The sequence below is a fragment of the Rhinolophus sinicus genome, chromosome 9, assembly GCF_057876585.1.
Source record: "Rhinolophus sinicus isolate RSI-liver-muscle chromosome 9, RSI-T2T, whole genome shotgun sequence".
Lineage (NCBI taxonomy): Eukaryota > Metazoa > Chordata > Mammalia > Chiroptera > Rhinolophidae > Rhinolophus > Rhinolophus sinicus.
Genome location: NC_142509.1, coordinates 25787211 through 25811365, shown reverse-complemented (window position 1 = coordinate 25811365; position 24155 = coordinate 25787211). Strand labels below are relative to the sequence as shown.

General features: G+C 43.7%; 1 protein-coding gene and 1 long non-coding RNA gene across 2 annotated transcripts in view; one reads left to right on the top strand and one right to left on the bottom strand.

The window, feature by feature from the left end:
- The first annotated feature begins 1351 nt into the window (after window positions 1-1351).
- LOC148757320 (uncharacterized) lies at window positions 1352-10903 on the top strand. Its single transcript, XR_016022390.1, has 3 exons — window positions 1352-7268; window positions 7681-7780; window positions 10788-10903. It is a non-coding gene; the product is annotated as an uncharacterized LOC148757320 (long non-coding RNA).
- A 4413-nt stretch (window positions 10904-15316) lies between these two features.
- The window catches only part of PIWIL3 (piwi like RNA-mediated gene silencing 3), a 39229-nt gene continuing 30390 nt past the window's right edge, over window positions 15317-24155 (bottom strand). Inside the window, exons 15-21 of the mRNA XM_088801139.1 lie at window positions 22744-23023; window positions 22491-22594; window positions 20584-20654; window positions 20021-20174; window positions 18740-18865; window positions 17436-17583; window positions 15317-17278 (exon numbers count right to left, since the gene is read on the bottom strand). Coding sequence (XP_088657265.1) covers window positions 17162-17278; window positions 17436-17583; window positions 18740-18865; window positions 20021-20174; window positions 20584-20654; window positions 22491-22594; window positions 22744-23023 — 1000 coding nt within the window. The 3' untranslated portion in view covers window positions 15317-17161. The remainder of the gene's footprint in view (window positions 17279-17435; window positions 17584-18739; window positions 18866-20020; window positions 20175-20583; window positions 20655-22490; window positions 22595-22743; window positions 23024-24155) is intronic.

Sequence of the window (24155 nt, the reverse complement as noted above, 5' to 3'; positions counted from 1 at the left end):
GCAAAGGGGCTTAACAGACCGTCCCTGAAGAGCTTGAGCTTTTGCACAGGTGTTCTGAGCTTTTCTCCTGCATCACCGACTCAACCACCTGGTGTCCGAAAGTCACCATGAGAAGAGAAGGCCTGAGCAAACAGTGTCCAGGTCAGTCTGATCCTTACAGTGCGTCCTTTTCTCTCATGGCAGGAGGATGCAGCAGCAGATGAAACATGAATGTATTCTGGAGTCACTTGCGAGGAAAAAAATCTAGCTTCGGAAGAAGGGGGGGTGCTTTCTTTCCCACTTTGGTCTGGAGAGCCCCCCAGATTCCGTATTTCTGCTGGGAGTGAGGGGGGGGTGTAGTGTACATAACTGAACGCCCAGGAAAGAACTCTGGCCAGTTCTACAGTCCCCGGAAGTAACGACGACATGTAGGTGGTGAGGCTTGTGTGTGAGGTGTGTAGGGTGTGTGTGTGTGGTGTGATTGTGAATGTGAGTGTGTGTGAGTGCCTGGGATTCTTCAGGCGATCTACCCGCTTACACAACAGAATACCTGGGCCTGCTTTCTAAAGCAAGTCCTGTCACCGGTGTATACTTTACAGAATTACCTCTCTGTTCCCTCACCACAGCTGTGTCTGGAGGTTTGTTTCATGTTCTGTTTCCTCACGTGGCGATTGTGCAGATATGAACGACAGAAGCTCTGGACCTCTTGTGGAGAAGCCAACATGGGAATCCAGGCATGGGTCCCAAAGCTGCTGCTCTGGACCATGGACCTGCGTTCACCCCTCTGCCGTGGGTTCACTTGTCACAGAGTAAGGGAGTCCCGGGCTCTGTGGACATGTCCACTGAGCTCCTGCACGCTGCCCATCGTGAGAGGGGGCCTCTGTGTCTCACAGCCCAGGGCAGCGACAGGTGCATTTCACAGCGACTTTGGCAGAGTCATTGATGTGAAAGGCGCATGTAGGGTCCACGTGCTCCTGCTTAGCTCCCAGATTCTCAGAGGCGTGACGCCCGCACTAGGACCGTGTAGATCAGCCTCTCTCAGGCCTGCGGTCACTCCTCAGCCTCTGCCTCGAGAATCAGGGAGACGAAATCACAACTAGCCTTAGAAATGCTCAAACCGTGTGAGCACGTACCCAAGGGGCAGCGGCCAAGGACACCTCAAAGTGAACCTGGTGGGGAGCCCGTGCCCATCACCTCGTTGCAAATCTCCCGCGCAAGTGGGGTCGAGAGCGTCAGTGCTCCCCCCAGACCCCCCCCATAACAAACTATCTCACTGTCAGTGGCCAGTGCGAGGATGGACAGACCCTGACTCAGTGGGCACACACGTGGTGTAGGAAGGAAGGCTGGGAGGGAAGTATCACAGGGACGATAGTGGTTATTTTAAATAATGGGATTTCTGTACTTTCAAATCTCGTGTATTTGACATTTTCTTCTGAAACAAAATTGTGGAGAAATGTGATGGCATACTTTGCCTAGAATTTAGTTCGGTTCCCCAGTAAAGTTGGCTTTTCATCAGGTTCCCTGATCTTACAGAGGAGCTGATTACACTTAGGAGCTTGTGGATTCTGCAGGAAGGAAAGAGCGTGGACGAAGGGAGGGAGGAGGGGCAATTCAGCCAAACTTCTGACCAGGCGGAGCCGTCATACGAATGTGACCTTGGACAGCAGCGTGCCCGTGACTGTGTCCTCTTTGTTAGACTGACTGTTCCATGGATGGGGCTCCCCTTAGCTGGGAGGACAGAGACTCTTCTTCTCACGTCTTTCCCGCCCTCTCCTTGGCCGCCCTTCATCCAGCGAGGAGGAGGGGCCGGCAGCAGCTCGCCTCTTACTTATTAATCACCGCCATCCACACACTCAGGCCCCAGGTCAGTATTAAGAAAAGCTCACTGAGAAATTCATGAGCAGTGTCAGCAGTGACTGACCCACTGAGACTTTCAGATGGAAAGAGAGCACATGAGAAAGAAATGGGGGTGGGGTATTATCTGTCTTCACAAAGCCCCCTGAAGGCCTGACCGAGGAGCTTCCCAGCTACAGCACAAGTGATGTGGCCCCATCTACCCTCAAGGTAAGTTCGCCTTCCTTCCTCTGTGATAGGAATGGTGCTTTATTTTTCAGTAGAACTAAGACATGAAAATGAGAGTGAGCCTGTACGTTACAGATGACACAGACAATTTTCTTGGTGGAGAGAGTGTGGAGTGTAAGCCTCTTACCACCTGATTCCTGATTCGAAAGGGCATCAAAGGACAACATCAGTTGCAGATTGTACGGGAGTGAGCTGCTGCCTGTGAGCAGTTTTTCCTCCATGGAAAAGAGTTTTGTAATTGCCAAACCAAAATGGCCGTGTGAGATACTTCCTCCAGCAAAAGTTCATGCCTTTTGAAATGAGCAGTTTTGCTCTGTTCTTGCTTTGGGTTCCCTCGACTTGCCAGAGTTCCCATCTGGTTTTCTCATGTCATGAAGTGAACCAAAGAGCTGTGGAAACACGACCCGGCATGATCTGCTCCTCATGGTATCTCCTGTCATTTCAGGAGGTCTCAGTGGACACTGGAGATGGGACAATGTAAGTTTACATGTGTGCATCCATTGTATGCCAACTATACCACAATGAACATGGAAGAACAAATCCCTCAGCGCTCAGGGCAATGCTCACTGAGTTCTAAAGGGGGAAACTGTATTTCAGAACCTCTGTTACTGCATCAATGACAACTTCCTTTAATTATTATCATTGCCTCTTAGTATGGCTTGTGGCGTTTTAACGGTCATGATGTGTCACTGCTGCCACTTCCCTCAGTCTCAAGGCTTTTCCACTAAAGGCCTACGAATGACTCCTCCCCCCAACTTAGCTGAACGCTGGGCAGGGCTCCTTCCTTTTGCAGATGGGCCCTGGTGTAGCCCCATGTCACGTCCAGTTCTGGAGTCATTTGAACCAGGAGAGACTCCAGGGAGATCTGAGGGAAATTCACTGTGGCTTTCTCCACAGAGGTCTAACATTTACCTTCACACACTCTTGCTAAAAACACACAAAGACATTTTCATGTGGAATATCTGTCTCCCATCACTCATCCTACCTATGGTTTTCTGGGCGGGCAAGAAACACTGCACATTGAACAGAACCAAGAGGTCACGGTGAGGGCCTGAGCATCAGGGTGGCACTGGGCTCCTGTCCTAGGAGGACGAAGGGCACGCTGTGCATCGCGAGGTGAGGAAAGAGCAGTTCAGCAGAGCGACGAGTGCTCTGCCCCTCATGTCCCTCCGGTAACTTCCTTTGGAAATAGGGTCATGCTTTCTTCTGAAGGGCTTTGTCAGAAATCAGGTCAAGGCAGTAGTTTAAGTCGTTATGCATATAAAATGAGACAACTTATGAGTTGAGTTTCCTTTGTACTAGGAGTCTTGTGTGAAATATGTATTTTAGTAGAATTTGTCTAGTAGATTTCAATGTTTCCCCTCCACGCAAAAAAAAAAAAAAAGACTGCTCGAACATAAACTGTCACTTGTTTATCCCAGAGACTGTCTACTTGAGACACGTCTGTCCTAGAAATCCTTAATCTCTAGATCACCGTCTCCTCGTGGTGCTGAAGGGAACCCAGATGTGTGCGCTGATATGTCAAAACGAGGCTCCCCACAGCTGGGCTCCAGGAATTGACAGCGCGCTGTCCAGTGGATTCCAGGTGCGAGAACAGCTCTGAGAGCCTTGGGCCAGACTTTGTCATGACAACAATTTAGAGGAGCAGAGGAAGACGCAGGAAGGGCACCCAGGCCAGGGGTGACCAGGTGGTGGTTTTAAGATCAGGAGAAGCAGTAGGACACCGTTCCCTGAGCCCAGCCTTGCCCAGGCTTAAGATGCTATTTGGCTGCTTCTTGAATGGGGGTGAGAAAGGACGCAGCCATGTTGCTGGATTGCACACTGTGTAGACGTCTTCTTTTCAACCTGGAGAGAGGAGCTTTCCTCCTGTTCCACGGTTTCTGTATCTTCCTTTGTAACAATCAGACCCTTTCTCCTTTGCTCCCTCCCTCTCCCATTCTCCCCCCATTTCTCTTCCTCTTCCCCCCCTTCCTCCCTCTCTCCCCTCCCTCCTTCCATCCCTCCTTCCTACCCTCCTTCCCTCCTTCCCTCTCTTCTAGCCTGTCCTTTCTTTGTTTCTTCCTCTCCCTAACACCGCAGTCCACACTCTCTCTTTATTGCATTTTTCTTTCCTTTCTTTGCTTTCTAATTTATTTTACTAATTTTTTTATTGTGGTAAAAAAAAAACAAAAAAACAGAATCTAACTGCTAAGCGCCTTTTAAGAATACAGTACAGTATTGCTACCTGCGTGCACGTTATTACACAGCAGATCTAGAACTTTTTCAGCTCACATGACTCCAACTCTGTACCCATTCACAGTAACTCCGTATTTTCTCCCCCCCACCCAATTCTCAGCAACCACGCATCCACTCTCTGCTTCTAGGAGGTTGACTATTTTAGATAGTCATCTAATGGAATCGTACACTATTTCTTTTTTTGTGACGGACTTTTGTTCACTTAGAATAATGTCCTCCAGGTTTATTCAGTTTGCTGCAAATGGCATGATTTCCTGCCCTTTTAAGGTGAATGACATTCCATTGAATGCATACACCACCTTTTCTTCACGCTTCACCTGTCCTTGGACACTGGGGCTGTTTCCAGATCGGGGCTGTTGTGAGCAATGCAGCAATGGTCAAAGGCGTGCAGGTATCCCCTCGAGATCCCGAATTCATTCCCTTGGCATGTGACCCAAAAGAGCTACCACTGCATCTTAGGGGAGTTCTGTTTGTAATACTTTGAGGAAGCTCAATTCTGTTTTCCATAATGGCTGTGCCATTTTACATTTACACTAAGTGTAGAAAGGATCCAATTTCTCCCATCCTTGCCCACATTTGTTATCCTTTTTTTTCTTCAAATAATACACAACCTAACGTGTTCAGTGATACCTCACCATCCTCTTCATTTGCGTTTCCCTGATGGTTAATTCTGTTGACCCCTTTTCATAGGTCTGTTGGCCATTCGTATGTCTATTGTGGAGAAATGTCTGCTCAAGCCTTTGCCCAAGTTTTAGTTGGATTCTTCTTTTTTTTTTTTAACCACTGAGTGTTGTAAATATTTTCTCCTATTTTGTAGGAGCCTTTTCATTCTGTTGATTGTTAAAGAGACTATCCTTTCCCCATTGTTTAGTCATGACACCCTTCTGGAAGATCATTTGGCCATAGATGTGTGTGATTTACCACTTTGTCTTCTGTTCCACAGATTGATGTGTCTGCTTTTATGCCAGCCACATGCTGTTTGGATGACTATAGCTTTGTCATGAGTTTTCACACCAGGAAGAGTGGAACTTCTGTGTTTATTTTTCGTTCTCCATATAGTATTGGCTACTGGGTCCCATATGTATTTTAAGATTTTCTTATTTTTTTCTATAACAATGAGAGTAGGATTTTCAAGGGTGTTGCATTGGGTCTGCAGAACACTTTGGGTTGTGTGGAAATGTTAGCAATTTTATGTCTTCCAACCCATGAACACAGTGTGTGGTTCCCATTGTTTGTGTCTTCAATTCCTTCAGCGATGTTTTGTCATTTTTATTGTACAAGTCATTCTCCCCCTTAGGGGGTCTTTGCCACTGCCTTTCCAGGCTCTAGTGCAGAGTCAGGGTGTCCCCTGACTTTGAGTGTCCCCAGAGCCTCCCTTGCACCTGACACATGCACATGAGTCCTTGCCATTCCTACAAGTGAATGATCAGATCAGACCCACCGACCGCTCTGGGGGAGCTGGCAGTGAAGGGGAGGGCACATCTTCCATATCCTTAGAGCGAGAGTTGGGCTCTCCACTGTGGCCACCAGAGGCCAGGTGTGGCTGTTTATAATTCGTTTCACTTGATCATTAATTAACTCAGTGAATTAACATAAAACATCCAATTGCTCAGTGACACAGGCACACTCAAATGTGAACATAAGAGCTGCAATTCCAGGTTGATAAGTTTGGAGGGAAGAGCCGTCGGAGGCCGGGGGCAAGGAGGAATTAAAAGGGGATTCCTTCAGCATCTCTCTCTGATTTAAATGTTTGCATCTGTGACCAACATCTTGTTCAAAAACTTGCACCCCATGGAGCACAGGGAAGAGCTGAGAACCTGAAGGAAAGGTCAGGGTGATGCTGTGTGACTCTCCACAGTCTCACATCAAGTAGGAGGAATGGGGGAGCCCTCTTTCTAGTAACATCACTGCTCATGTCTCTGTATCTAAAGACTGGCTGGCAGAGAGCTTCTCTGACACTGAAAGTGACAATGAAGACTCTACACACAGCTAACAAGATTCAGGTCAATTCAATGGGAGAGAGTTCATGGGAACAGGTGTGTGTCGCCTGCTGCTTTGAAGGTTGAGGAAGGGGGATGTGACATCAGACAGAAAAAGGAAATGCATGTGGAAGTCTGATGGGTTGTCTCAGTGATGTTATGGACATGGGGCTCTCTGTGTCCAGGGTCTGAGTGTGGTGTTTGTCATCATCTTTCCTTGCTTTGCTCTATAAAACTCATCGTTCCTATAAGACCAGCCCTTTCTTCCCCTCACCCCAGCCAAATCTCAGAGCTTGGCATTTGATTGGTCAGCACTCCTGAGAACTGTGGGCAAGAGACTGTGGTTTCATTCTCATAATTGACCTACGATGGCCTTAATCTGGTGGACACAATAACTGGCTCATAGGCTCTGCCAAGTGGAGACCAGGGTCTTCTCGTTTCTGAGAAGTCAAGTCCCTGCCGCTTTACGCTCAGGACTTGTACAGCACCTTCTGCTTCTCTCCTCATGTTTGTTCCTCATGGAAAGGGCGCTATGAGTTAAAGAAGAATTCCTCTGCATCACAGCTTTCGCTCCACTATTCTAGAGCTCACTTCCGCCTCCACACCCCAGCCGAGGCTGATGTGTTGAATGTGCTTTCATGTGACCTAAGCCTCTGCCCAGCTGCCTCCCCTGACCCTCCAGGGCCGGCACATTCTAGGAGACACACTGGATCTCACAGCACCACTGACCTGTCTCCTGGGATTGAGCAGGACCAGGACAGGACCCCAGGCCTCAGGACCAGGAGGCTCTGGGGAACGAGTGTAGACGTGAGGACAGAACGGGTCCTGGTGCGGCTCCATCACCCAGGAGCAGCAGGACCCTGGGCTCTCACTTGGACTCTAACTCTCCCCTTTCCTTCCCCGTGGCCACCTCAACATGGCTGCCGCCTTTGTCCCACCGAGGACCGCTGTCAGGATGACAAAGCCACCCACAGAGTGAGCCTAAGAGCACTTGTAAGTAATTACCTCCTTCATCTCTTTTTCATGTTCTCTCTTTCCTATCCATAAGCTCCCGTGTGTGACCCTTCCCCAGGTCCTCCTTCTCTTTTTATGATTCTCTTCCTAAGGGATCTGGTCTCATCCAGGTGCTGGGTCCTGGGATCGTCAATGTCTATACTCCCCTCCCCGCCCTCCACTGTCACTCTCTCAGCATCGCCCTGGCGCCTGACCCCGTCTACAGCATTCAATCCTGTTGACCAACCTGAGTGGTCCATGCAGGGCGCTGGGCGGGGAGTCCAAGGGCTGGGCCCACCCTGCTGGAGCGCCCTGTGAAGTCTGGCTCTGCCCTGGGCTCCCCACACGGGGCTTTTCCTGCAGTGAGTGGCTCTGCACAGGCCCGATTCTGCTCTTCCCTCCCGTTTTCCAGATTCCTTCAGAAGTGCTTCAGGAGAAAGAGCAGACGAAGCAATTCCGGAGAAAGACGAAGTAGGAGAACTTTGAACCTGTGGTGCTTGGGATGAAAACGCGTAAGTGCGCTGTTCCCTGTAGCTTTCTAACTTATTTATTTTTTGTCTTTTAGTAAAAGGAAGCAAACTGAGGAGAGTTCTCTGGTGGCCCCTATTGCCTGTGGCCGTGCAGGGGAGACGAGGGGAGAGTAAAGAATCAGTGCAGGCCACTGAAGGATGTCCTGAGCACGTCTTTCCTGAGGACGATTCTCAGGCATATAAGCTTCTACAGTTGCTGGGCCCGTCCCTCCTCAGCCTCCTTAACCTGGAGGAGAGGACAGTAGGTTCCTGTACGGCCACCACGTGGGTAACTTCAGGCTGTGGCGTTCACGTCGTATTCTTCGTGAGAGTCCCCTGGATGCATTTACCACCTCGCCCTGCAGGACCCACCCTGCCTACCGACCCCATAAGACCCACAGGGAGCATCCCCTAGTGGAGGTTTAACGTGGGACCCTCATCACTGGGTGTGAGGAGACTGGGGGGCGGCGGGCCTCCCCCACTTGGAGCCTCCTGGGAAAAGGGGGAGGAGATGTCCTGTGGCCCCTTCTCATGCAAGCAGTGGGCCAGAGGGGTCTGCATCTGGCCAAACAACAGAGGACATCTCATTAACAACCCAGTTGAAGGTACAGTAGAACTATGTTCATTAAGGTAATTTTGTGGCTCTGGGAGAGCCTCCATCTCTGCATCTCTGTGGGTACTTTGTGGTCCCAGCATCAAGTTGGGGACACTGCAGGATCCTAAGCCACCTGGGTGTTGCCCAACCCCTGGGGACCCTTCAGCCTCTGTGGAGCCCTGCCGAGGGCCTGGCTCACCTCATGGCACCATTTCTCAGGCTGAGGTTCTGTAAGTTGTTCTTCTATTTGTAAAAATCAAACAAGCCCCAAAAATATCGAAGAAAATGTCATGCTCTTTTGGGATATGGTAAGGGGATAGGATTACAAATTGCTAAGGTTTCTTTAATTTCCAAATTTGTAAATAAATAAAACAAATGTAATCGGTTTCCTTACATTTGCAGCAGCAGTGTCTTCTGTAACCTTTCCCATTGGAATACATTGAGCCATAAAACTTATCTCTTTATTCCCACTGCATGATGGTTTTTAAGTCGAAGCACAGGCAGGTCTCAGTCCTATTTTACTGTGTAGGTGACATGTGGGGTTGTAGTGAGTGAGGGGTGGAGGGGCAGGGTCCCCTCTCCCACCTGTCCTCAGACCTCCTGCTACTGACAGGGCCAAGTGGGGAGGGACTTGGCCTTTCCATCCTGGAGTCCTAGAGACCCCCTCCCCCCATTTCCTGTGTATCAGTTTTACTGTCCAGGGAACCAGTCACCTAAAGCTGCCCCGGCCAAATGCCTAGGTGCAATCGCCCTTATAAGACTTTTATAGATGCTCAGCTGACAGACAACACCCTCAGGCTAGTTAGTGCAGCAAAAGCCTCCAGTTTCCTGTGGATCTGACCCCTGGGATGTCAGCGCCCAAGGTCACTTGTAGGTCCTGAGGAGCGTCCCTGCACCCCCTCACCCCCAGCCCCCCAGGAGCCCTCCTGCATCTGTGTCTGTGCCTCCCCAGGGATTCTAGCACCTGGGTTTGTGTGGTAGGTCCTGGTTGACGCCTGTGAAGGCCATGACCTGGCCTCAGCCAGGTCCTCGGAGGGGGTGGGGCTGCCACAGTGTCGGGAACCTTCCAGCAGGACCCAGAGCCGCCTCACTGCTGCTATTCTTTCAAGGCGCCACCTTTAGTACAAGGTGAGCTTTTCATTGTTCAGATTTTATTTTTTACATTTAGTTTTTTAAGTTGTGGTGCTAGTTTTAGATAGACCTTTTATTGCACATGGAACATTTTTACATTAATATTTATCTGCTTCCAGTTGCTTTTAAAGTGTTTTTCCAACAAAAACAGAATCACTCTCACAGATCCTGTATAAAATTCATGGTCACGTTATGGTCATAATACTTCACATTTATATAGTGCCTTGAACTTCCCACACAGTTATAACATATATTACCTCTCTTGAGCCTCTTACTAACCTTGTGAGGTAAGTAAGACAGTTCTGTTAGTCTTATTTTGCAGTGGAGAAAATTTGGGATTATGCAGATAAAATGACTCAAGCTCAAACTTCAAGATCATTTGGCCTTTATCATTGTAACTTTAGTTTGGGGGCTAACATACAATGACAAAATATCTAGTGATAGCTTCTAAATTATCATAGTCTTTACAGTCTTGCTTTCTAGTTTTGATTTCATTAATGTAATCTGGCAATAGAGATGTAAGGGGAACTTTCATGTTTTCAACTGTCTTGGCCAAAGTCAACCAGCATTTTGGGGCTGCTAGTTGACTTCTACTTATGTTTTTGATGACACTCTCATCTCCTCTGGCTTTGAGTAGGTTACTGAGTTGCCTAGCATGGTTTAAAATTTTGAATAAACATGCTGACGGTTGTTCCTGATGTTTGGTTTACTGTATTCTCTATTAATTCCTTGTAGAGATATTAAGACAATATCACTATTCTAGAGAACTGTGGGTTGAGCCACGTGGTGCTTTTGTTATTTACAACTCAAATGGTGACCTTTTTGCAAAATAACAGCAATAAGTAGAACTCTGTAGTAAATTGCTGAGCTCTGTGGCTACTTTGTATGAAAATATCCTTATAAAAATATAAATTTTTATTTTATAAAAAAATGTTTTTCTATAAAACGAAACACAAATATAGAAAAGCACCCCTAGCAACGGTAGCCATTGATTATTCTGGGCACTACACTTTGCGGAGCAGGGTTTTCCACTGTGTGAAAACCCAGATGCTTCTGAGCAGCTTCTCTGGGCGCCCTTGCCTGTCCCCACACTTCCATAGCGAATCCCAAAGGGCCAGGTTGGGTTCCCCCAGCTTTCTGGCCAGATCCACCACCTTTCAACGGGGCTGCCACACTAACGTTGAGCTCATTAGGAGCCATCGCTGTGCTTGGACTACCCCTGGAGTAAGTGACTCCATCCTGGTAACCTGGTGACTCAGGTGTCCTTCTTCTGTCCTTGTGCAGGACGCTCCCCAGGTGCTGGGGACATTGCGTGTGTGCTACCGGGTGTTGGCAGCAGATGTGTTTATGTTTATAAGAAGCCATACATACAGCTGGACGCTTACGACGGGGGCACTTTGCGATCTGTAAAGTAAGTATCAATTAAAAACAAGAAATGCAAAACCTGTTTTTTTCCCCAAAGAACCTTCAGGCCTAAGTGGCTTCCTCTGATTTCTATGAAATATTTCAGAAATAATGCCAAGTCTCCTACAGTCGTCCCCTTCTATCCCCCATTGAAGGTGCTGCTGAAGTAACACCAGTTAGCGGAGTCCAGAGTAGTAGCTGTAGTTTGTACACAGAGACTGGGCTGTGGTCAGGGTGGACGTGGGCAGGAAAGGGACATTCAGAGCCAGTGTAGCCACTGCCCCCTCTCAGCCAAGCCAGAGTCCAGGCTGCTCAGATCTATCGTCAGTGAGACACTGGGGGCTTGTCAAGTTCAGGCTTTAAGCCCCCAAAGCACCAGTCCAGCAGACCCCTTTCTCAGGTGATGTTAACTGCTCATCATCCAGGTTTGTTTGATCGAAGGCAAACTGCGCAACCGTTATGTGGGCAGTTGGTTCGGAATGTCCAGGGTTTTCCCCGTTGGGAGTTAAACAGACTACTGGTCACTCAGGGTGGTCACCTGACCCCCAGGAAGTCTCACTGCAAGGCAGCGATAGAATCAAGTGTGTGTGGGGGGTGCAACTGAGTGGAGATGGACACATGTTTGCATCCGCCCAGTCCCCGGTGGGGGGGGGGTGTCTTCAATTCAGGGAAAGGCATTGTATTTCGGGTCATGGATTAAAACATAGAGCCAAGAGTTGGGTCAGGATTTGAGCCATTTTCTTGGGCCCGGCACTGCCACGGGGCACCAGTTAGCTTCAAATTTGCTGACTCTGTGTTCCTCCTGCTCAGATCTGCTGTTCAGTCCTGTTGTGGGTTTGTGTCCCCCCAAATACACATTCACGCTCTAATCCTCATTACCTATGAAAGTTACCCAATTTGGAGACGTGGTCTTTGCAGATGTAATCAAGTTAAGATAACGTCATACTGAATTAGGGTAGGCCCTACTACGACTGTTTGGACACATGGACACAGAGAGGAGAAAGCCTTGTGCTGATGGAGGCATAGATTGGAGTGATGGCAGCTGCAAGCCAAGGAAAACCAGGGATTCCCAGAAAATACCAAAAGCTAGAAGGTGGCAAGGAAGTCTAATGTGCCAGATCTTCCACAGGGAGCATAGCCCAGCCTACAGCTTGACTTTAGACTTCCAGCTTCCAGAAGTGTGAACCAATACATTTCTGCTGTTTTAATCCACATTGGTTTCAGTACTTCGTTATAGCAGCTCTAGGAAACTAGTAAAAGCTCCTCTGTTGAAATTTTCGGTTGTTACTGTACTTGTTGGCTTTAGAAATTCTATTTGGTTGTCTTTTATAATTTATAGTTTTTTCTTGTTGGTCTCTACTTGGAGAGACACAAATCTCACAGTGTTGTTTAGTTCTTTAAATATGATTTCCTTTAATTCTTTGAACACATTTAAAATAGGTACAAAGTCTTTGTCTAGTAAGTCCACTGTCTGGGATTTTCTCAGGTACAGCATCCATTGGTTCTTTTTTGCTTGCGTACCAGCCTGTGTAGAGGGGGTGGCTAGAGCCCCCCAGGTTCTGTGATTCTCTATACGGACTCACTGAACTCAGTACAGAGCCATACTGATTGCTATGATTTACTGCAGTGAAAGCGCACTAACCAAAATAAGCAAAGGGAAAAGATGCATGAAGGTCCAGAGAAAACCAGACACAGGCTTTTCAAGAATTCTGCTCCTAAAGACTCACACAGGTACATTTAATTCCTCCAGCAATAACTTGTGACAACATGTGTGAATATTGTCTGCCAGGGAGATTCATTAGAGCCTGTGTGAGTGACCAGAGGTTTTTATCGGCTGGTCATTTAGGTACACTCTGCCTAGCCCATACCTAAATTCAAGAATTCCAGAAGGAAAGAGCTATTCAGCAGAACCACCGTGTTTGCAAAACCAGTTCAGGCAGCACAAGCCACTCTTATCAGGAACTAGCGGGCATTCTCCTGATTCTGAGTTCCCAGGCTTGAGCGAAGGGCCAGTCGAGCAGACGTGTCTTTCTAAGGAAAGCTGGCTGAGTCCGGCTACGTCAACTCTTGTCTGCACAGGGCCATACTTTACTTTTGCTTTCACATCTCTTACCTTTTTGCTGTTTTAAACTGGACATAGAAAATATAATGTGGCAACTCTGAGAATGAGAGTCTCACTCCTTCCCAGGATTTGTTCTTTTTGGTCTTGTCTTGTTAGTGACTTTTCTGAACTAATTCTCTCAAGTCTGTATTCTGTGTGACCCCTGTGGTCCCCTCTCAGTTACTGGATGGTCAACTGTTGGTAGAGATTTCATTAACCACCTGGAACCAAGAAGGCACCGGGCTTTGCCAAGGGGTTCTGGGAACATGTTGAATCATGTCTTGACCATTCATTCAGGCAGCTGGAAAGCCTCGCACCCTCTCCACTTCCTACTTTTGGAGAGAACATCAGGGGCAGCCAGAGGGGAGAAGCTGGGGCCTTGTCAGGTCTTTCTGGAACATGTGACAGCTGAGTATACACACAGCCTTCCTCTCGTGCACGCTATTGTAGATCCCCAGGAGTAAGACAGAGCTTTTCAAAGCTTCTATGGATCTTATTTCCCAGCTTCCCTTTTAAATTCTTATTAGTCTATTGTTTACTCCAACTGTCATCCACCACTTTAAGAAACTAGAAATTAAACAATTGCCTATAATTATTTTATTATTATTATTTTATAATTATAATTAAAATATAATTATATTTTATAATTATATTTTATAATTATTATTTTTATAATTATTTTTATAATTATGCCCTAGTTACAACAGTATTTCCATTTATCTTAGAAATTAATATAAAAATAATTTTTATAATTATTTTTATAATAGTACCTCTTTGTTCTGGGCAAGGTCCAAGTCAGATTAAATATGACAATTAAACAAATGGAATCTTATAGAAATCCACCAGACAGATGAATTACTAATTGTCTAGGAATGACAAATTGACATTATGTGCCACCTTCTATGATGAAAAACATACTATCACTTCTGTGTTTTTCCTGCCCAAAATACAAAAACATGAATTTAATCATGAGAATTTGTCTGTTCTATGATGGCTTTAAAAAATATATGGTTTTCTAGGAAAAGACATTTACAAAAATGTTGCTAGAAGATTTATTAATAAAGAAAAATTGGAAATAACACAATTGCCTATATATCAATTAGAGAATGAATAAATTATGGTCTATATGTACAATGGACTACTACATAGCAAGAAAAAATAACCATCTACATGCAAACCAACATCATAGAGAATTTCATGGAAATCATAAATAAAACAAGTGAAAGAAACCAGCCACAAAGATTGTGTCACCTACTAATCCATTAATAACTGGCAAAATAATCTATGGTGATAGAAGTAGAATAATGGTTACTTTAAGGAGGAGGTATTGAATGGAAAAGGGCCAAAAGAACCTTCTCAAATGTTGGAAATAATTCTCTGCCCCAGGTATGGTGGCTAAATAGGTATAATTATATAAAATTTGTTCACTTGTATATAGAAGATTTATGCATATTACCACATGTATAGCTCATTAAAATATTTTAAAAGCAAGGGAAAAATATACGTGGTTTTTTAGCCTATCCCATACATTCTTTTTGTTACAGTGGAACAAGAGTCTCCAACAACTTTCTAGAAACTAATCAATATAAGAGATTACCACTGTCTCTTAGGCTACTTTATGTATTTCCCTTTTTTTTATCTCACTGCTTCATGCTGAATAGGTTCTTCTAACCAATCTTCCATTTCATCGATTCTCTCTTAAGCTGTGTCAAGTGTGCTGCTATACACATCCTGAGTTATTTCAGATGCTGTGTTTCAGTTATAGAATTCCCAATCGGTTCTTTTCCACAATTTGCTGTTGAGATTTTTTTCTTTTTAATTTTACCTCTTGGAATATAGGAAGCACAATTATTTTATGCCTTGTGTTGATAACTCATATAATTTGAACCCCTATGGTTCTAGTTCTGTTGTCTCATTTCCCTCAGCTTTGTCTTCTTCTTATACTTGGTTTGCATCTATTGAGTGCTCTACATTGTATATGATGAACCTTAGGAAGCGATTGACCTCAAAGAAGTTGTTATCCTGCAGAGACTCCATTGGCCTCTGGCTGATGACAGTGAGGGGATTCACAATCCAAATGGGTCTCGGATCCTGGGAGGTCTGTCTGCTTTCAGCTTCCGCTAGGCTGTCTCCTTCAAGGACTCAAACCCACAGCTACCCTCTGTGCAGATCCTAGATTCCAGCTTTTCCTCAACACAAGCCCACAAAGTTGTTAGAATACATCCTCAACTTCTCACTCAGTCACCTCTTCTGGAATGTGTGGCTCCATAGTCAGTCCCAAATACAAAGGTCATCTCTCTCTCTACATTTCCTTTTGCCAGGTAATGGTGCTTTTTCTTCTGTGCCTTGCCATGGCTTCAATGTTATTCAATATTCTTTTCTAATATTTCATCCAACTTTCTGAACTGTATTCAGTGGGAGTATTGCTATATATTATTTATTCATTAAGGGTCAGGAAGTTTGTTTTTCTTAGACTATAGATTGTATCGCTACTTAGGTCAAATCCCGAAAGACCGTTAACTAGTCCTCCCCATACCTACTCAATAATGTGAAACTTGGGCTTTATACATTATAGAAATTTTATCTGTAAGCTTTTGGGGCAGTATGGCTTTCTCCTAGAAATATCCCAGCTTCCTTCACCAAATTTATAAAGTGCTAGTTGGCTAATAAGATCAGCTAGTGCCCTAGTCACAACAGTATTTCCATTTATCCTAGAAAAGCAACAATTTTTTTCTGATCAGTAGATTAAGAAGCCTAAAACCAGCATATATTTTAAAAATAACAAGACCCAAATTCAGTGATTTTTAACATGCATACCTTTATTGAATTTTAAATTGACAAATCTAGAGGCTATTATATAGTGTTATAAATATTTGTATTGCATTTATAGGAAACATTCAGAAACTTTTTAATAACTACTTCGAATTTGTTCCTTCCAAATTATTTTTGTAGATCTCTAGAAATGTATTATCATAAATCAAATTCTGGCTTCAGAAAAGAACATTTTGCTTTAACTTGTTTCTAATTATGGGCCATCTCTTGTATTATATTTGTCATTATTGGTAGTACTGCTAGGTAGGATGTTACCTGGATTACAATATATTTTTAAATGACTTCTTTTAATTTTACTTCTTATAAGACTGGTTCAAATTGCAAACCTAACTTGATTAACTTATAATCAAAGCAATTGTATTGTTTTTAAACATACCCTTTCTGGTATATTGAAGCTAATCTACTCCCCTTCCACCACTACCCCTCCTCAAGTGAAAAACAATAGTGCTCTATTTAAAAGTATAAGAAAACAGAACATTTCACATATCGTTTTCTGCAATCTATTTGAAGATAGTTTTAAGTGGAGAAAAAAAATGTGTCTGCTTTCAGGAAAAACATAACAGCTTCATTGAAACACAACTTATTCAAGACTCTCTTCTGACTGTGGTGTAGCTAATACAACATCACACTTGGAATATGTACAAGAGAATAAATTAAAGATAAATGCTAATAGAGCTCTTAATTTCCCTAATTTTGGGAAATGTGACAAAATGCTTCAATGTTTGTTTTTTCCCCAATGTTTTTAAATTGCCAACTTTTAAATCACAAGCTCCATCAAAGCTTATTTACAGCCCACCAAAAATACATTCAAATTCCCATCCCAGTACAAAGAAACTATTCTTCATGTACACAGTCTCTTTTACATACAAAATACTAAACACAAATAAATCCCCATTTAATGTTGTTCTTTTTATGTCCTTTGAAATGAAAGTGTTTCAAAGATAAAGTAGATATTTTCTAAGTAGAATTGACCTGTTCATAGATGTATTCTCCCTGTGACTAATGCATAACTTTTACAGTGAGCAGAGTAGCATTTCTAGGAATGCAGAGTATTTGGGCATGTTTCCTCATAAAATCATTGTTAATACATTGCAAAGGTAACATGCAAGACAAAATCCTGACTGTGAGTTCTCCTGTCTGGAAAAGAGAAGTCTCACGTCAAGTCAGTGGTGGTATTGAAAGTGGCATATATCACTTTGAATCATGCCCATGTTCAGTCAAGAATGATGAGGAAAACCATTCAGATGGACAGCTTCCGCAGGAAAACTAAGTAAATACGTAATTGTGGTTCCCCATGTCCCATCAGGCTTTCTTCTGTAGGTCAAAGGTAAAACAGCCGGTTTGACAAAGACTGATGTGGCACTTGGTGAATACTCTGGCCCACGAGGTAAGCCAGCTTATGGGCATAGTGACATGGAGCAGGTACGCGGATGACACCCTTTAGTTTAAAGGAGAACAACAACAACACATTTTTTTAACTTCATATCTACGTTCCCTACATTTTCATAGATACGAATTCAAGGTTCAAAAAGGACAGATTCAATTTTGCCCAATTTCACAGATCGGAAGGAAAATGGGTATCAAAAAATACTTACCGGTAAATTATAATACATGTGGCATAGTCTGTAAGTCAGACACTGCACTGTATCTGGGCTCAAGCGAACCGTGTCATGGATGACATTGTAATGAGTGGGAGTGACGGTACCATCTTTCACAGACTGACTTATAATAAAAAAGTCATACCTGGAAAATAGAACAGGTGGCTATCAGCTTGTTTCAGAAGAAAAAGAACGTAGCAAACTAGTATCTGAAGTGACCTCAATTTACAGAAATCCACTCTACAGACAGAGTCTCCTTTACACTTAAAAGGCTGGCCACTCACTGAGGAGTGATTTGAGAAAGCCAATCTACAGAGGACAGTGAAATCATTGACACCAGTAATAACTCCCACATGATTTGGACTTAAAAAGCATACGCACTGATCCCTAGAGGCAGAAATGTAAAATTGGCCCATTGGATATGGCCATAAGTAACTCCATTCAGAGATCCCGGGATGGATACTTCCCGCCTCTCCCTGACAATCACCTGAGTATGTTCAAATTCCCGAAATGATGTAACTGGAAAGGTTAATCAATTTATTATACACATTGAATTTAGTTTTGTGTAGCATCTTTTGTTATGCTTTATGCTTATCATACTTTTGCTTTTTTCTTTACTCCTTTCTTCTACTACCGTGTTTTCCCGAAAATAAGACCTAGCCGGACTCTCATGGGTCTTTTGGAGCAAAAATTAATATAAGACCTGGTCTTATTTTACTATAAGGTAATATAATATAATATATAATATAGTATAGTATAATATAATAATATACTATAGTATATAATATATTACAATAATATATTATAATATATTATATAATGATATATAATATAATACCGGGTCTTATTAATTTTTGCTCCAAAAGACGCATTAGAGCTGGTTGTCCACTGGCTCTTATTTTCAGGGAAACAAGGTAGACTGATCAACGTTTCTGTCTGTCTTTAGTTTCGCTTCATTTTCCCTATTGGTGTGAGTGGCATGTTTTACTTCCCTCTGTGGTTTTACATAATTTTCTGATTTGCACAATTGACAAGCCTAAAGTTAACCAGGAGTCCTACCATTCTTCCTAACAACTGAAGCATCTTAGAATGATAAGTATATTTACAGTATGTTTTTTAAATTCCATGAGAATGAAACCCCCCCAAAAAAGTGTCTATAATCCAATGTCTCTATTCATATCATGTTTAACATTCCTTAGGTCCGTTCTTCCTTTCTCCTCTGAAGCACGCAAACCTTAACCAATTCTGTTCCTATTTGAATGAAAGGGAATCTTTAAAATCAATAAATAAACGTGGCTCACCATTCCCTCTTGGTCAACACTACATCAACAACCGTTCCTGGAAGTGGATTTCGAAGTCGTCCTTGAGACTGGACAAAAAACCTGGTGTTTATTCGTTTCTTCACCACAATGAAAGTTAGTTTGAAACTTAAAAAAAAATTACGATGAGTGTCACTATGATTAGTCAGTGTCATCCCTGAAGCATTCAGAGTGTTGAAACACCACATACGTAGGAACCATTAAAGAGAACGTGCAGGGCGGCTCTCTACTCGTATACACCTCAGTTTTACTGTCTTAGCTCCACGTGGTTGAGACATAGCCACCCACCCATATCTTAGGGGAAGAGTCCCCTCCTCACAAGGCCAGCATCACTGCTATTTTCTAGATCGGGCACCAGGCTTCACTGATAAACAGATGAGACGAACCAAGGCAGCTGGGATGCATCCCCAGCCCTGGGACCCACAAAACTCCAGGATAAAGGCGTTGGATAAGTGCAAACCATTGACAAGAGAAGAAATTCTGAGGTGTCCTAAGCTACACCAAGAAAGAGGGTGGGAGCAAGAGACAAGGGAAGTTAATCAGTTAACGCAGACACAGGTGGAAACCAACCAAAGACAGCCCATGTTCCTGACTGCATGTTGAAACTTTGAATCAACTTCCAGGCAATTATTTCTGCAGTTACCTAAAGGATAGCTGACCACCAGATGTTACCACTTTCTGCTTATGGATGAACTTTCTGGACTGTTGCCTACAACCAATCCAGAAGCAACCAGTATTTCTTCCCATGTACTAGTCACCCATCCCAGAGCTTTCTCTGTTTCACCCTTTCCCACCCCCACTTATATATGGCCCATGTAAATTTTTTCAAAACAACTTACATCTTGCTTCCCCAAATTCACTGTATAAAAGAGCCCTGCCAACCTGAGCACAGCAGACGTGTTTGTCTTCTCATGTCGCCCTGCAACTGGTGGTTTAGATTGCATGGCCCAGGACCTGGTCCTTACCCTGGCTATTTCGCGTATGGCTCAATAAACCCTGTTTTTAATTTCAGGACAACTTTCCGTCTCAAAGGTTTTTGTTTAACACCATTGACAGACTCTGTTCATATGACTTGGTTTTAATGACTTGGGTATGGAACACCAAATCAAAGATGGGAGGCCCTGTTTTTCTCTCCTTCGATCCACTGAAGCTTGCTGTTTGTATCAAGCTCTTATCATGTACACATCATAATAGTCACAGATTTTTTTCAAAGGCTAAAATGTAGAGCTTACAAAATCTGCACTTCACAAAACATATACCTACTTTTGTGACTTGAAAATACTTTCTAAGGAGGACACAATCTGTGGAATTTCATAGTCAATCAAAGCTTGAAGTTGACCATCTCCCACTCCATCCCGATACACAATAATAGAATATGGCAGAATTGAATTACGTTCATACCAGAGCTTCAGGGCCTCTGGAAGGAAATCAGAAACACATGTAAATAAACTGTAACTTGGAACAAACTGGCCACTGCTTATTTTGACAACTTTTAGGTGCATTTTCCAACACTGTAGCTTTCAGGAGTTTTGCTGCTTAAGCCCTCAGTCTAGTCCATGGTTTCTCAACAATAACAGGAGAAATTCTGAGCCAGATAATTCTTTGTGGTGGTGGTGGGGGTGGTATTGGTGTCCCATGTGTGGTAAGATGTTTAGCAGCATCTCTGGCCTTCTCCACTAGACTACATGCCAGTAGCACCTCCATTCCTGTTGCAATAGCCAAAAGTGTGTCTAGTCATTGCTACATGTTGCCTGGGGGACAGCCTCTCCACTGGTGGAGATCTACTGGGAGAGAGTCAGGAGCTCCAACCTTCACAGGACACTGACCTTGCAAGCAGGCCCTCAGCCCATTCACAAGCTCCTGCCCCGATTCCTGGAAGATACACTGAGAAAACCACCTGTTTGGAGAAATAAGCCATCAGTTTGGAAAACTGGATTCTGAAAATTTCATCACTTTGATTCTGAATTAATCCATGACCCCCCCCCCCCAAAATCACTCTTGGTAGCTGAGGATCCAATTAAGGATCCATTCTTTCATTTCCCTGCAGAGAACAAAATATTGGTCTCTTCTGATATCTGAGCATTAAAAATTTTTGAATGCACACAAATAGTAGTACAGAATGAAGCATTCATTAACATTCTACAAATTGTGCACACGTTCTGTGTGCCTGACTCCGTGTCGGTCCCACCTACTGGGGAACACCCCGAAATGAAAATCCTGGTGATTCCTGCTTCCAGGCCGATCCCGTAAACGATGGGTCATCCATAACAACCTGCTTAGAGGGAGCAGTGTGCTTTGGAAATTTAATAGCTATTATGATCGCTTCCCAACATAGCAAGTAAAGTTATGTATTTGTTCCACGTTTCTATCTCCGTAGTACTTTTTTATCTACTTGAGAGTATTATGAAGACCTCACATGGAGTGATGTATCTGTCTGTCTGCCTATTCACTAGAATTCACACTCCATGGGACGAGATCAGGCATTTTCACTGCTGTATTCTCGACATTTGAACAGAGCAAGCATTCAAAAATAGCTGTTGAATGAATGAAAACTTATTTCTCCCTATTATCGCAACATTATTTTCTAATCCCCCCCCCCCAAAAAAAAAAGCAGAGCAAAATAATGCTACTGTATTGAAATAAAGTATGAGTGGAAAAAAATGATGTCATCTGTGAACACAGATCTTCCTTAAGGAATACTCTGGACTTATACCTAATGGGCCACAAACATCGTTAAATATAGTGATTTGTGATGGTCACACATAATGTTCAAGGACCTATAAACTGAACTGGGTGCAAATCCATTGAAAGTGTGCTGTGGTTTCTACTCTACGCACCGAAAATCAAAGGGTCCATGGAGAAAAGGAGAAGCATGGGTGATAGAAATACACCTCCTTTTGCATATACATTATATATAAATGTATGATAACAGGGGCCTATAGGTGCAGGATCTGTCTTCCCCCATGTATATCCTAAGTGCTGTCCCATATGTTAATAGTCACCATGCAGAGTCTCACGGATCAGAGCGTGTGGTAGGCAGAATTCTACCTGTCCTAAATCCTGGAACCTGGGGATGTAGTGAGATGTCACTTCTATGATTATATTACATGTCACAGTTGACTTTATGATGAGATTTTTCCAGATGGGCCATATCTGATCTCATGAGGCCCTTAAAAAGCAGAGAGTTTTCTCTGGCTGATGGCAGGAGAGGAAGTTGGAGAGATTCAAAGCAGGTCAAAGACTCCATGTACCCTGGCTGGTTGGAAGATGGTGAGGGCAGACATGCAAAAAGGAACATGGACGAAACTCTAGAAGCTGAGTCTGGCCTGTAGCTGACAGCCAGCAAGGAACCAGGGGCCTCTGTCCTCCAACCACAAGAAAGTGGATTCTGCCATTACTATGTGCTCTTGGAAGAGGAGCCCAAGCCTCCTCGTGAAAATGGCTCAGCAACAATTTCCTCTTTGTCTTGTAAGGCCTGAGAGCCATGATCTGACTCACAAAACTGTGCAGGGACACGTGGATGTTGTCTGAGATGTCATATTGGCCATAAATGTTTAGGCAGCAATAGGAAACGATGTAGAGCCCTCCATGCACAATGTTTCGGGAGCCTAACTTTGCCAGAAGTTCAGGAGAGCAGGTGGCTAAGAAGTCACCAAACATGAGTCAGGCCCACCTCTCCCATTTGGTCCTTAGATTGCTACCCACTGAACAATGTCGGCCAAAGCTCACTCACTCCGTTAAGTCTTCGTTCATGCTTGCCACAAATCCCGCAATTGACTTCTGTCGATTCACAGTATCGTGGAAACAATCGATACCAATGAACATTGCATTCTGCAGCTTCAGTTTAAAAAAAAAAATAAAAGCAGTAAAATGAGTTAGAACAGAATACAAGTAAATTTCACAGTTCAATTTAAAAAATAGTGAAATAGACTCTTAACAAATTGCACTGCACACAAATAAAGAGAAGGCCACGAAATCCACCGTACTCCTGTTTGCACCTTCCAGAGGGCTCCTCCCATCTTGCAGTTCATCTGCTGGGCAATCTTTGTAGCAATGGTCATGAGCGTCTGGGGTTTGTCTAAGGTCTGCGCCACCACACACTGGCTTGGAATTGGGCAGTTGACACACAGGTATTTTTTAATGCCATCATACATTGCTTTCCTGTCACTGGACAGCACACAAACGACCTTGGGAAAAAAGCAAACATGAACTTCTCCAAGATGCAATAACACAGTGATGTGAGAATCGGACACCACATTGAAGGAGCTAGTTAGGTGGGATACTGACAAAGTAGAGTCTCTCTATTTAGCAAATAGCTGCATTGATGAGGGTGAAGGGTCCATAATCACATTACATGAAACTATTGTGAGGGTGAGTGTGAGGAAGAAATTTGGCGACATGCATCAATTGCTTAAACTTACTAAAGCCTTTCACCCTAGTTATTAAATTTCCAGTTTATTATGAAGTCAACAGGGTTGGGGTAAAAACGTAGAGTGAAACAGACCATAATCAGGACAGTCACCACTTACGGGATGATTACGACGTGAGGGGCACTTGCCAAGCATTTTGCTTGCATCAGTTATTCTTCCAACAACCTACTGAGATCAATACTTATGAACCCCATTGCACCCCTGAGCATACAAGCTTGGGAGTTAGGGAAACGGCCTGATTTACAAGCAGCAGAGGAAGGTCCCAAACATTTGTTAGGACCTTCAGTAGGACAGTGAGCAGTTGGGAAGAGAGGGTACCGCTGGGCTTATTTCTAACTATAATAAGAAAATCACCCATATATTATTTTTAACATAACGATGCTTGTAGGACATTTTTAGCAGACATTCTTTATCAGATTAGGGAAATTCTTTTCTCATTCTAGATTGAGTTTTTCTTTTCACATGAATGGGTGTGGAATTTTAGCAAATGCATTATCTGCTTAGATTAAGAGAAGTGTTTTTCCCGCTATTTCACCATGCTAACCAGCTAATAGTTTTTAGAAAAATGAAAACTATTTCAAATTTTCAAATTGACTGGCACACTCTAGCTCATGGTGGTCTGCTAATCTTTCTTCCCTAAAGGACTTCACTTACTCCTAATGTGATTAAGTCTTCCTCTGGCTTTTTTCTTCAGTCTCGACAATATCAAATTTTAATATTTTCAGCTTTGTGGGTTATGTTCAGATTTGTTGGTTGCTCCCTATTTAGTTTCTGCTTTGATTTTATTGCTTGTTTCATTATTCTTTAGTTTGCTTTACTCTGTTCTTAGTTCATTAAAATTCAGACTTCATTCCCGATATATCCATCAAAGGTTGTAGGTCCCCTCTCATTTCCAGTTTGCTGTTTCTCACAGATTGTGATCCATACTGCTTTTACATGGTTTCTCAGTTATCAGTGCTTTTTTTTTT